Source organism: Lissotriton helveticus, chromosome 7 (genome assembly GCF_964261635.1).
Source record: "Lissotriton helveticus chromosome 7, aLisHel1.1, whole genome shotgun sequence".
In the NCBI taxonomy this organism is placed as follows: domain Eukaryota; kingdom Metazoa; phylum Chordata; class Amphibia; order Caudata; family Salamandridae; genus Lissotriton; species Lissotriton helveticus.
The window spans coordinates 1,014,749,183-1,014,764,095 of NC_136068.1; the positions used below are offsets into that span (position 1 = coordinate 1,014,749,183).

At 44.6% G+C, this 14,913-nt stretch overlaps 1 protein-coding gene across 1 annotated transcript in view; it reads right to left on the minus strand.

The window, feature by feature from the left end:
- Positions 1-2,288: 2,288 nt before the first annotated feature.
- The window catches only part of LOC144767186 (hepatitis A virus cellular receptor 2 homolog), a 140,798-nt gene continuing 128,173 nt past the window's right edge, over positions 2,289-14,913 (minus strand). The window contains exons 5-6 of the mRNA XM_078650748.1: positions 5,959-6,007; positions 2,289-3,632 (exon numbers count right to left, since the gene is read on the minus strand). Of these exons, the coding sequence (XP_078506874.1) occupies positions 3,539-3,632; positions 5,959-6,007 (143 nt within the window). The 3' untranslated portion in view covers positions 2,289-3,538. The remainder of the gene's footprint in view (positions 3,633-5,958; positions 6,008-14,913) is intronic.

Genomic DNA, 14,913 nt, shown 5'->3' on the forward strand with positions numbered 1-14,913 from the left:
CCTTCATGCAAGTCGCACACTTCTCATTTGTCCTTGATCTTAAAGGTGGGTTTATAGACAGCACCGGTAACCACTTGAGCCTTCGGAAGCCATCCTGTAATAAGGAATCTCCCTAGGGAAGGGGATCATTGAATCTGTAATGATGAATTGTGATACTTTGCGGTTTATTGGTTCTCTGGTGAGAATCACGGCCTCTCACTGTGTACTCTTGTTCACTCCTTTAGCTTTTGGTGGATGAGCAATGGATATGTGTGTGGACATCTTGTGTGTGTGTGTGTGTGTGTGTGTGTGTATAGGAATGTATAACTCATTCTACAAGGAACAGAACAGTCTTTATAGTGTTGATAAACAATGACAGACTCGAGGAGGAGGAGCTACGCTAGCAACCAAGATGGCCGCGTAAGCTCCCGGCTCCGCCGACCTCCGCCAGCAGCTCGAATATCCTGCCTTTCATCCTGGACTCACACCGGATTTCCGTGTTCATGAAGCTTTTCTGCTTCTAAAGGTGCAATCCCGAGTTTTCTACCTCAACCGCAGACGAAGATACGCGTGTTTCTATTCTCGGCCTAACAACGTGTGGAAGCCGGGGCCTCGATTTCTAGCCTATCCGGATCGGAATTGATCAACATCGGCCGTGAGACCTGGACTGAGCCCGGTCTCCCGAAGTGTGCCGTGAATTGTTGATTTTTGGTGACGATCCTGTGAACAGTCTACACCGAGGACACACCAGCGTGCCACACCGGCTGCCGTGGTGGGGGTCTGGTGCCCAGAGACCTTGCTACCCTCTCTGGGTCGACGGGCTGGGGCCCTCGCTAGCGGCGACGGTGTGTTCTGCCAGACGAGGAGCGCCCACTGTTTTACATCGGATTTGTGTGGCCTGTTACCCCGGAGTAGCCGGCCTCCGGGGTTCAAGTCCTGCTCTATCGCCTATTGAGAGGGGATGGAGCAGACGGAAGACACGCTATCGCTGCAGGCCGTCATGGCCGCCATTGGGGCGCTCCATTCGCACACCATCGCTGTGTTCCGGACACTGACTGTAAAAGTGAACGGTATCCTGGGACCGGAGGACGACTCTCTGTTAACTTTCCAGCTAGCCGTGGTAACAGCGTTGCACTGCACATCTGAGATCGAGGTGCCCGTGCAGATCCAGGATTTAATGAGCCTTGGCGGTCCCCAATTAACAACAAGCCAGCCCGTGCTTATCGCCAGCGTCTCCTGCGCGAATCTGCTGCCGCCTAATACATCTATGGACGGTTTTCTGTGTGGTAACAAGTTCCTCAGTGACTGTTGGAGATATTTGTTGTTCCTGGACACCTTTCCTCGTTCGATTGGTGGACTTCGTGAACTTTTATCCTTTTTTCGATCCTTCTGCACTGACATGAACTTTTATGAACGCTCTGCCTTTTCCATCAAGATGGCGGCACGAGTGAAAAAGACTCTTAGGAAAGACCGTACTGGCCAGGGCTGAGCTTGATCGCTTGAATTTGATACGATAACTTTATACAATGCCGGGGTGGTGCCTATAATGTGACGGGAGTCGGGTGGTTATTGACTATACTCCCCCGACTGGTCTGTATATTTTGCTGGATATTGATTTTACTACGTCTCGGGGTGATCGCTGCTGGCGGGGGGTGTGGGAGACCGGTAGTGTGTTTGCTTTTTCCTCCTCCACTTTCTCTCTTTTTCCCTGCTTTTAGGGTAGTTCTTGGGCGACAGGCACGCTGCTAGTGGGCCGTAGCCATTGCAGGGGTGCAGGGTGGGGGGTTCGGGGAGGGTTTTTTTATTTTGCCTTTGTTTTGTTCTATGGCCCCTTTTGTCTTTCCTTTTTCCTTTTACGAGAGGTGGGCTGTTTCTTTTCCACGGATCCTTTATTGTCCGGGTGTCTACACTGGCTCTAATTAGCCTGTATCATTGAGGACGGGGTCGCGCGGGTGGGATTGTTTTTGATCGTCAAATAGACTGTTTATTTCTCTTTCTCTTATATGCGTAATCGCGATAGGCCATGTGTTTCTTACGATGGTTATTTGTATGTATACTTCCCCCGCCTGTCCCTGATCTGCATTTTACTGTTTGATACCTGATATCTGTAATGCCTACTCTTGTCTTACTGTTAAAATAAAAAAATATATAAAAAAAAAACAATGACAGACTCAAACACCATCGCTGTGAGGACCAGGGCACTATGAGGACTGCTTCCCAGTAGTGTAGGTACTTTCAACTGAGTGTATTAAACAAATAAGAGTGAAATAACATTTACTTTGGTCCTCTGTATAACTCGTGTGCGGGTATCTGTGTGTCATAGCGCCCCTTTGGCTTTAGAAGCAATAACCAAGAAAAGATGGCTGTACCTCAGGTGGCTCTTTACTGCCTGCGTCTGCTTCCTAAATATTTAAAACAAACTCTCAGCTATTACAATTCTGCTTCAGTCCCATTCTCCAGGATCACACTTTTGGGATGTCCTTTGCTCTGTCTTTTCCAATTGTTTGGATGACCTTTGGTCCCCACCTTGCTCCTACTACTGGGTAATTTCTCCCTCTTCTATCCAGCTCATACTGTTGAGATCTCCTTCTGCCCTCCTTTCCCTCTACCCCTGAATCAATCTGTCCAGATGCCCTTCTTCCTGGCTCATACTGTTGAGATGTTCTTCAGTCTTTCTTCCTGGCTCATACTGATAGGATGTTCTTCAGTCTTTCTTCCTGTGTCATACTGTCTGAATGTCCCTCAGTCTTTCTTCCTGGCTCACATTGTCTGGTGTTATTCTGTCCTCCTCCTTGGCTCATACTAGTGGAGATCCTTGAGTCCTTCTCACTGGTTGATATTCAAGATCTAATTACTCGCTCATACTATTGGAACGTTCTTCAGTCTTTCTTCCTGGCTCATACTATTGGAACGTTCTTCAGTCTTTCTTCCTGGCGCATACTATTGGTACATTCTTCAATCTTTCTTTCCGGCTCATACTATTGGAACGTTCTTCAGTCTTTCTTCCTGGCTCATACTGTCTGGTGTTATTCGGTCCTTCTCCTTGCCTCATAGTAGTGGGAGATCCTTCTGTCCGTCTCACTGGTTGATAGTCAGCATGTAATGTAGTCCTTCTCCCTGGCTCAAAATGTTGGAATGTACTTTTTAGTCATTTTCCCTGGCTCATACTGTTGGGAAATGCTTCCCCCACCCCTAGTTTCATTATGCAGGGATGTTTTTAATCCTTTCCCCTTGTTGATACTCTAGGGACATCCTTCCCCTGCTCATATGCTTGTATCATGGTAGAGGGTGGTTTCTGATGGAAATGAAAGGCTGCTGTCTCGTTCTCTTTTGCAACTTCAGATATCTCCCCGCACTGGATATTGGTCAATTGATTGGTCCATCATAGTGGATTGCAGAAAGCCTCCCCGATGTTTTCCTTTTCAATAAGAAATCAACTATTAAAGTTCTAAAATGCCACGGCAATTAATATCCGTGTCCTGCACCCAGCCGCTTCCAGTAGGTTCTATGGCCTTTGGAGGTTTTCCCTCCAACGTGCATATCAATGCAGAGAGCTGAGTTACTCCATGATGTAGAAATTGTCCTCTGCGTGGCCATGGCCATCCTGGGTAGATACGGAGCCTCCAGGCTCATAGGCTCTCATTGGCAGGGAGCTGTGGAAAGATTCAAAAAGAAAACATAAGACTCTCATACCTTCTGAAAACATTTAGCCTGGCTTCCCCCGTCTTCAAATGTGTGGGAAATGCTGTAACCCCCATCTACTTTTCCCTCCCAGATTTATATAGCACGAACTGGAGCATTTACGTGAGCACCAGATACATTACACAAGGACACATTATTTCTTTTTGTAAGGCACTGGGAGATTAAGTGATTTTCCCAGAATCACAGGATGTGCAGTCGAACCCCAGGCTCGAACCTTGGTTTCCCAGCTCCAAAGCAGGATGCTCTAGCCATAAGGCTACATCCTCTCCCCTTTGCCCTCATTGCTGCCGGTGGAGCATGCCAGGGGCTAAAATCTGGTCCTCAGTGCATGTATAGCTTTATAAAGGAGGTCGGTTGACCCTCTGTACACCCTCGGGCTTTCCCTTCCCAAGAATTAAGGAACTTGTTCCAGTTAAAGTAGCAGTCACCCCGGAGATCACCTTCTCCAGTGATGCTTTAACAAATGAACACCTACTCAGAGGTCAGCAATAACACCACTGTTCCCGAACAGGGCTCATCATAGGCGTTAAAGAGTGACACTGGGATCCTCTTAGGGAGGCACTGATTTCTGAGTAAGTTCTACCGTGGGCCCCAGGCAGCCTGTCTCAGCAATCAATTAAAACTCTAGGATAGCAATCAAACAATCAATAAACCCGCACATTTGACTGAAATGCATTAGCTCTCTTAACCCAATATTTAACAAAGCCTTCAGTAGCGCCCTTTGGTTCATAGTGCAGCTGCCGCATGTACTTTGACCTCTGACCTAAAGCGCCAGATTACCACAGTGCGCACAGCAAGTTTGTGTCAGAAAACACCGGTATATGTTGCGCACAGAAACTTTTTGAAGTCGCTGCTCTTAGCTGTAGAGTGACTGTTTTAGTGTCATTCGCAGAACAGTGCATTTGCACAATCAATTCATATTTTTGATTCCGAAGTGTGCACCTCTGAAAAGTTAATTAAAAGGAGAAAATTCGTATCTCCAAACTAAGAATTTTAGGACTCCGATCCATAAGTGTCACACTTTAGCATAAAATCGCTATTTAAATCTCGAGAAGCGACAGTTTTACGGCCTACACAGTAAACGTTGGAGCTAGTTAACAATAGCAACTTAAAGCTACACAAAATGTGCACCACTTTGATCTGAAGCAAAAAGAGGAGATCGGATGACCTGCTTTGTGCACAGATTGGAGTACATAGATTGGGAGTAGTGAACTCCACACAATCGAATTGAGTATCCCATTTATGATATATACTCTAAGACCTAGCAGAGTTAAAAAAATATATATATACCAGAATCCGCTGCTAAACTAATCTCCTACGTGCCCGATTCACTAGCGTCCATTTTATCAGCTTCGACTGAAAGGAGCTGCGACCCTCTGTACCCCCCTCCCCGCTCCCAGCGCCATGAGACCCCCACTGGTGAGTAGCACGCTTACATTCCCCTGATTAATTGATTAATCAATCAATCTGGGACTTGAAACACTCTTTAATCAATCACAGCGCTTAAAGAGTGTTTCAAGTCCCAGTCTTGAGCTATGAAAAATCACACATAAAAGACTATAAAAATACACAAAAATTGAGAAATGTGGCCAAGGGCTACTTTTTTAGGAAACAGGAACCATATCATAAACAAATTGTGCCTCTATAAAAATTGGTTTGTGCTCATATTTGATATAGTGCAGACACATTTCTCTAATTTATATGCTAGATCATCAGTCTGTGCCCTGGCAGTCTGTTACGATTAGGGCACATATGCATGATGCAAAATCTGAGCTAAGCACAGCAGGGGGTATAGGAACATACTGATGATTAGGTGCATACATCCCAGAAGGGAAACACCCTTTACGACAAAACTTTTACAACGCTGTACCATTACCACGCAGGTTTTACAACGCATGTCGTTACAACGACTTGCGCTGGAGGGCGCTGTAGGATAGGGAATAGTTTAATTTACTATCCAACACCTTCCCTACTATCCACGGGGACTGGAGTTAGAATAGTAAATTAAACTATTCCACTATCCAGCGCCCCCCAACGCAAGTCGTTGTAAAGACTTGCGTTGTAAAACCTGCGTGGTAACGGTACGCGTTGTACCGTCATACATCCTCCCAGAAACACGGCTGCACGCGTACAAAGGAGGGTGCTCATGTGCACGCACCAATATTTGCACATTCACAGGTGATTCATGATACGGTCCCAATGCCTTCATTAGCGTCGGGTTGGAGTTGATCTTGGGGTGATCTACAGAAGTTTAATTCTCCCACAGGTTTGCATTACCTGATACATTTTGCATTTTTATTTGTCTTCAGTCTTTTGATGTATAACCCTAAAAAACAAAACAGGAAAAGAAAGTTGAAACTATATGAAACAAGTCAACGAGAAAGAGATACAAAACAGCATAGTTATCTTTTCTTAGACGCAGCTGTGAAGCAGCTCCTTCATCCTAGGCGAGGGACATCTCTGCTACGAGGGCCTTTGCAAAGGCACTCGGATCCTTGACCCGAGGACAGCAGAGTGAGTACACTTTTGCCCTTGACTTAGAGGCAGCCCTGTGAGTGCACATCCACCCTAAGGCGGGACAGGTCCCGAAGAATAACTCTATCTTTCTACTTTGCTCAGAGTCATTGTGTCATCAGTCCCTCGTGATATGTTTGGCTGGCTTTTCCTGGTGATTTTAATTATTTTGCTCCAGTCACAAGTTCCAGTTCTAATAAAATAGCTCCCGGAGTTATCTACCTGCTTCATAGAAGTCCGTGAAGCCTACAAGTTTGAAGCTTTCCAGGTTTACTTCAATTTTTCTTTATTCTTATTATGATGTAACATTTCACAGTGCATTGTGATGTTAAAAATAATAAAATTAGATTGATCCCACAATTAGACATACATAAGCCGACATCCCTAAAAACATGCAAAGATCTTCGAAACTTGTGAAGTGACTCAGTGTGTGCCTTAGTTACCCGTTCTGGGCTCCTGGCTTTGTCTGACTGCCAGCTGTGAGGTTCCAGCCATGCTCCGTTGGATCTGCCCTGGCTAGGACACAACCAGGACAACAGAAAGTATTGATTGTTCTTTTAGAGAGATATTTGTAGCCAGGTCACACTGGATTAAAAAAAAGATTTTGTCATCACTTCTGCATGCGACTGTTCTGCACAATAAGTGGTGTAGCAAAAGGGGGCGATCTGCCCTGGACGGCTCAAGTTTTGGGGGCGGCGGTCTCCCCCCACACTTACCTGCAGCTGTCGCGGATGGCTAACGTAGGCATCGCTAGCCCCCAGATCTTACATACGGCTGCCACGGACAGTAAACGCAGGGACCGCCACGGGAGGCAATAGGTCTAGCTACGCCACTGGCACACACTGAGTGAGTAACGGTCTGGCTGCAAGCATCTCACTAATTTTTAGCACACTTCACACTGACACAACCCAGCCGGCTCCAAACAAGTATCAGTTAAAGAACGAATGTGGGAATCCAGCTGGTTTCCACTCTATTAAAGCAATGGGGATGCGTTAGTACCCAGGGTCTGCTTTACAGAGCCAATTCCTAGTAGATGTTGGCTGAATTATCAGTAGTGGAATTACCATCACCATGCTGTAATATGGTGGTAGTATTTTAACCAGCAGTAATTCCACAGATGGTAATCCTGTTGAGGCCACGTTTACTGCGTCCTCTGCCAGCTGGTGGATTTTATACTCATGAACCAGCTACCTCTCCTATCACCTGTTGACTTTATTCTTGTCTTTGACTCTGTACAGCGATCTTCTGCCTTTTAGCCAAGTTCACACTATAGAAATTCCACATACATCCATTCATGCATTCATACAGTGGAGACTGCCTGGGTATCTTCTTGTCCGTGCTATAGTACAGATCAGTCCTTCGACAAGGGTGACTCTCACACCCAATCATTCAACCATACCATGATGAACGTCACTGCCAGGAGGGTACTCTGTATTGGGGCTGCCTTAGATCAACAAGAAGTTAACATCTGACCAGGATTGGGATCCTAATAAATCCCATTTACCCATCCATGAGACCCCTTGAGTTCAGAATTTATATCCTCTAAGCTCAGCATCAGAATTGCATCACTTTTGTACTAGAATCATAAAATCTATAATATTTTTTCCAATGAATCAATTTCAGGGGTGAAATAATGACTTGTTACTCCTATTTCACTCTCACTCTTTTTCTGCAGAAGGTGTTTTGGAGGGGTGTGGTAGGATTCTTTGATGAAGTTGTTTTAATGTGACGAAAACATTCCTTTTGCAGGCCAATGTTCCCATAGCTTCTAAAAAGCTAAACATTTCACATACTATTCTACAGAGAAAATTATGTAATATTTAAATACTTTGTGATCCACTCCAGTACCCTAGAACATTGCTTCTCTCAAGCAGCAAATCATGAATGTGTCTCTAAGGAAAATGTGTGCCGCTTCAGCATAGCAGCTTTTAGGCAGGATGAGTCGAAGGTCTCTCATCCATTCAATCCACTCCCATCCAGGCTATTGGGACTGTCTCTGGGTCCCCTACCAGGGTTGAACTGATCTATAGGTTTCTCTAGTAGTGCCAGACGGGCTGGTCTGGCGGGTCAATGAGTGGACCGGTTTTTGGTTGTTGTGTACCTGTTTTATGGTTTGGTGGGCAGGTTTTTACTGTTGATTTCTCTGATATTACCACAAATATTGGCTACAGAAAGAAAAAAACATGCAATCTTCTATAGCTTAGTGTTATAGTGTTTCTTTACATGACTGCAATTTCCCGATTTGCAAATGCAACCACTTTATTAACTATCCGCTTCTCAGATGGGGGCCACTGTTATTTAACTGCCCAGCCTATGTTCTGCCCTGTTCGCCCCGGTCTCATATTGTAACCCAATTCCTGCTATGAGTGATCGTGAAAGAAGAAACTCGGCACCCAGCTCCTATGTGCTACTTTCATTGGATTTAAAGGAACCCATCCCAAAGAAGGATGCCCTTTTCTAGATTCCAGCGTTGTCACTTTAAGGAGAAATGGTAGGAGAGAATAATGTCCATTAGAATCTGATGAGAGCAGACGTTCTACAAAAAAAGAAACCGTTGTTTAAGATGAAGTTGGGTGATTTAGAGGGCTGAGAACATGATTTTTGATTGCAAGAGGAAAGAAGATTTCATAGTTTAGGGACATTTCTAAGTTGAAAGGTGATACATTAACAAGATATATAGCCCAATAATCCCATGACTTCTTTTATAAATGGCTTAGTCTGGTATATCTGGAGTATTCTTTTTTCTTTATGAAGGTGTCCTTGTAGATCCATGTATGGAACTCTCATGCTGGAATGTTGATGTATAATTGGGAGTTCAGTTGAACACAGGATCAGGATGGCCGTGGTGCTATAAAAGGAGATGGTAAATCTCCTAATAAGTCTTGGTGTCTGTACAGTGACCCACCCATTTTACCCGTAGGCTTTTCTGGTCCAAAGGGAATAACACAGACCATTAGTGGTCTATTGTGGGCCACACAAAAATTGCTCTTCTCTAACAAAATGGAGTGGAATCTCCATGTGGAACTTCATAAGCGAAATGGGCAGCCATTTGAGAAAGAGTATTGTTACTGTCTAGTCTTATTCCACAAGTCAATCCTCACAACTGTATTGTATTGTAATTGGGTTTATACAGCGCTTATGTGAGGAGTATTTTTAATAAATAGAAATTAACGCTTATTTCAGATGTGTTTAAGTTAGCATAACTAGGCTGGATTTGACATGACAAGGCCACAACCAGTTTCCATTGACATTCATTCAGAAATAAAATGTGTTGTTTTATTTCACATTAACAAGTCTTTCCATGTGCATGTTTGTGTGTGCTTTTCCATTTTGGAAAAATAATAGAAATAGAAGCTCTATTCACCTTGTCTGTTTGTTGATCAAATACAATTGTATTATTTTGCCTTCCTACAGGAATGCTGTGTTTGTGATGTTCGTCTATGTTGCAATATTCAAAGCATTTTGCATAGGCTCGAACGAGAGAACCATTCATTTTTTTAACATGTTATTGTTTGATAAATTACATAAAAGCATTAACATTTACTTCATTTCCTATGTATGTAAAACACAATAATGTGCAGCATTGTAGATGTTTACTAGATGTAACATATTTGATGTGTCTTGTGTATATGAGCAGTCATTGGGTAAATCACATGTATCTTTGTTATTCCAGCCCTATTATGCTATCTCACACCATATCAAGTGTGTGACTTTTCTGTATAAAACTCTATATAAATGTCTTCTTTTGGGAGATGTGCCAGATTTTCCCTGTCTTTTAACCTAAAAGTTTTTATGTCAGTCTGTCTTTTGATCTATACTTAGACATTTCCTGCTTTTCTAACTGTGCAGAATCTGTGCTAGTGCATCATTTGATATATACTTAAAGCTTTTGGTATTTGCTTAGAGAGCAGACTTTAGTCAGTCTGTCATTTGACTTTATATTTGGTTCTGGCTGATTGCTTGTTTCAGGCATTGCCCGTATGTTAGTCCTAGTGCAGATTATGTCTTCGACTATTTTGATTTCAGCTAATACATGGTTTGACTAACACTCTTTTTGCCTTCTATAATGATCCAAATTGCTAATAAATATTGATGGTATTGACATGTATTCTTCTCTTATGAAGGTTTTGTTAATTGGCAAAAGCATTTAGTCTTACAAAGACATACTAGGTCTTACAAAGACACAAACAGTCCTAATCCTGAGCATCAACCCTCTAATTATTTAATTATAGCACCAGCACTTACTACTTCTGATGAGGCACCGTTGAAGCACTTTATGGTGAGTAGCATGGTACTTCGGAACCCAAGATTAGTAGTTAACCCGGTGGTTGATTGTTATTGGTGGTTATATTGATTATTCCTGTGCTCCCAAAGAACACATTCCATGCATTTCATCCAGTTTCTTTGTGGCATGTTAGATTAATAGGGGGTAGGTTTGATCATTTGTTGGCGCTATTTGAGGTCTTGCAAATAGTTCATGGAATGAAAAAATGGTCTAAAGAAGGTTATGGTTTGTTAGGTTGCATGGGTATAGTTCAAAGAAGCGGAGGTTGTGGTTAATGAAATGAGTTGTCTTCAAATTTCAGAACTACAGTAAACAACATTACGGGGGACAGACATGCAACTTAGATTGGGCTATACCCAGAGAGAAGAGGCTGCAGAAGATGGAGGTAAGGTGAAATTATCATCAATCCTTCATTATTTAATTAGCCACCTCTGCAGCTCCTCGATATATTTTTTTATTGCGTTTTAGAGAGTGCCGACAAGACACAGAAGCATCAGAGCACTGAAAAGTGTGAATGAAACTAGACTTAAAACAAAAATATTAAACAGATACTGGGTTTATATAATAAGACGTAAATCATAAAATATTGAACACACAGTGGGTATAGATAATAGCACTATGGATAGTGCCAATATGAGTACGGAGACGGCATTATTGGAGGTTACCGATGCCATCAGAGAGGTGTTGGACGCTGGAGGTAAGGCCATGTTGGTACTGTTGGACTTGGGGCGGCCTTTGACACCGTTCCCCACGACGGTCTCCTTCTCAGATTGAGGGAGATCGGGCTGCGGGGAGCGGTGTTCAATTGGTTTAAGTCCTTCCTAGCTGGCCGGCGTCAAACGGTCTGGGCCCCCCCTTCTCTGCCGAGATGCCGCCATTGGACGTAGGGGTGCCTCAGGGCTCTGTTTTGAGCCCTACTTTGTTCAACATCTATTTGGCACCCCTGGCGGCTCTGGTGGAGTCTTTCGGCGCCCAGATCGTGTCCTACGCTGATGACACCCAGCTTCTCTTTACCTGTCAGAAGGGTGCAGACTTCGATGGCGGATTGATCAGAGGCTGTCTGGGGGCTGTTTTTAAGTGGTTTGAACAACATAGCCTTAAATGCAACTCCGATAAATCGGAGCGGCTGTTTTTTCGTTGCTCTTCTGACCTCAGATGGCAATCTTGGTTGCCGCCGGCCTTGTTTCCCCCCACGGCTGCCTCTTCCAAGGCCAAGAATCTGGGAGTGCAGGTCGATGACGGCCTCACAATGAAGCCCCAGATCTTGGGCCTCGTCGGCAAGTGTTTTGGCATCATCAAGATGCTCAGGACATTTCTACTGTTGCTTTCTCTCTGTCACCGGAAAGTGACGGTTCAGGCCTTGATAGGTTCGCGCCTGGATTATTCCAACGTGCTCTATCTAGGCCTGCCGGAGTTTCTCCTTTCTCGCCTGCACGTTGTGCAGAATGCCGCTGCCAGAGCCATCTTTGGCTTGCACCGCAGAACAAGTGCAACGGCATTAATAAAAAAACTTCACTGGCTTCCCATCAAAAAACGCGTGATCTTTAAGGTTCTTACACTGACCTTTAAGGCTCTCCATGGCGTAGGAGCAAAATACATCAGAAATCGACTGGCTTTTTATCTGCCGTCTAGGACTCTGAGGTCAGTTTCTCTAGCCTTGGCACGAGTTCCATCTGTCAGAAGAGCCTGAATTAGTGGTCGTTCCTACCGCTATCTTGCTCCTAAGCTTTGGAACTCTCTGCCTGTCCCCTTGAGATTGAACACTAATCTTTTGGGCTTCAGGAGGGAGCTAAAGACCTGGCTCTTTGTCCAATAGTCTTATGTTCTGTTCATCCGCCCCTGCCATCTGCTCTCAATTTCTCTTAAAAGCGCCGGGACGCTCCTCTGAGCAGCCGAGCGCTATATAAAACTATTCTAACATAACATAACATAACATACATAGCAATTCCTACATATAAACAATCATAATATAGGCATACTTACAAAAAATCTAAGGGTAAATGCACGTTTCGAATATGATAACTGAGGGAAGTAATTAAAAATTTGGGGCCAGTATAGATGGACAATCGGGTCATTTAAGAATGGTGTAACACATTGTGACTAAGACCCTATGGTGAGTTTGAGATAAGGCGTTACAGGAGTTCATGTTAACATACATGAGCAAGAACAAGATAAGAAGCTTGAAGATATCAGGAATTATTTGCGTGCAAATGTAAATGTGGGAGCACAGAGCATTTGTGATTTGACTAGGCAGAGTTTTGAGGAATCTTGGGAGCTTTGCCAGATAAAGTTCTGCTGAGATGTTCTCTTTTCTAAGAAAGGTATTTCAAGGAGGAGGTTCGAATTTCTTAGGTTCATGAATACTTCAGTTTAACAGGTTTTTCTGTCAGATATTTATGGGTGTTAAGCTTAAGGGCTTTTTACATAAGGCATCCTGGGGCTGATTTACAAGCGCCTTGCGTTGCACCGTCTCTCGTAGGATCCTACTTCATCGGCTTGAGGAGTCAGGGATCACCGGCATGGCCCTTGCCTGGTTTAGATCTTTTCTAACCGAGAGGTCATTTCGTATTTCCACCCCTCCCTTCCTATGTCAGGCGCATCCTACTGAGCAGGGCGTTCCTCAGGGTTCGGCATTGAGCCCTACTTTATTCAACCTCTATGTTCAGCCACTGGCTGCTGTCGCCAAGCAATGGAACCTTACCATCGTCTCATATGCTGACGACACGCAGGTAGTGGTCGCCCTTACGGAAGGTTCGGCCCCTGATTCTGTCAGGTTTAAAAACGGCCTGACCGCCGTGGCTGATTGGATGACATCTAATTGTCTATAGTTGAATGCTAATAAGACCGAGGTGCTTTTGGTCGGAAGCAACACTCACCTATGGGGCGATCACTGGTGGCCTAATGTCCTGGGTAAAGTTCCAGAACCCAAAAGTGAAGTCAAAAATCTGGGGGTTTGGCTGGATTCCTCCCTTAGTTTCTGCCTACATACTAAAAAAGTATCTGCCACATGCTTCGGCATCTTGCGCGGTTTAAAACCTATCCTTAAATTCTTTGACCCAGCCACAAAGCAGCTGATTATCCAGTCAACGGTCCTTTCCCGACTGGATTATGCCTGCTCCTTGCTGTTGGGTGCAAATCAAGCAGAAATTACCCGATTGCAGCGCCTTCAAAATGCGGCTGCTAGAGCCTTAGTAGGCCTTCCTCGATTTTGCTCCATCTCTGGCACCATCCGGAGGATTCATTGGCTCCCGGTGGCACAGCGAATTCAGTTTAAGACTTTAGGTCTCTCCTTTAAAATCTTAAAGCTTGCCATCCCCAAAATGCTTGGTAACCTGTTGACCCCATATGCTCCAACTCGCGCATTACGCTCTGCAGGTCAACACCTGGTCAGAGTACTTCGGATTAAGCGCTGCCGAGCGGGAGGACGCTCCTTCCGCTTCTTAGCAGCAAATCTGTGGAACATATTACCAGCCCACATACGAGAACTGGAAGGCCTGTTAGACTTCAGGAAGGCTATCAAAACCTATCTCTTTCCCCTTAACTAAATTGGTCTGGAAGTTACCCATGTCTAATTCCTTGGAGTCAGCTACTTATCTGCTATACAGCGCCGGGACGCCCCTTCGCTGGGGCAGCTGAGCGCTATTTAAGATAATTTAACATAACATAACATAACATAACAAGTACGTCACTTTTTGTGACGCACTGGCAGCGCATTTCTCTGCCCCATATTTACAAGGACATCAAAAGCCACCCTACGTGGCTTTTCCTGTCCTTGTAAATACGGCCCCTTTACTCGCAGCACTTTGCGTGAAAGGGGCGTTCCATGGGTGTTGCTGTGGGTGTTCCCACGCAACACCCATGGTACCAGACACATTTCCAGATTTAGAAGGAACTGTAAACCTGGAAATGCGTCAGTATGCTATGCCACCTTAGGGGTTGCGTAGTGAGGCGCAACTAGGAGAAATGTTTTAATTTCTCCTCGTTTTTTTCCTCTTTCAATGCGTGCTGCATTCTACAGCACGCATTGAAAGAGGAAAATGCCTGTAGTGAGTGTTTTCGCGCAGGAAGCTGCCCCTTCCTGCACAAAAACAATCTCCCCATGACGCAGGCATCCTTGCACCGTGGTGCAAGGGTGCCTGTGCCGGCGCATGGCAGCTGTTTGTGCACCAGTGCAGGGGAGAGCACAGAAATGTGACATTATTCTAAATATGTTGCATTCCTGTGCTCTGAAAGTGCTGCAGCGTGGCACAGCCAAATGGCTTGCGGTGCCGCGCTGCTGCACTTTCTTGTAAAACTGCCCACGTTTTTAAAGCAATGCAGCGCTCAGGATGTATGCATTAAAGAACAGTGAGGGCAGGTATGATTTAGTGAGATTTTTTACTCTTGGTTCGTTGCTGGCAGCCGATGCAGTTATTGCTTTTAAAGGAGTTGCA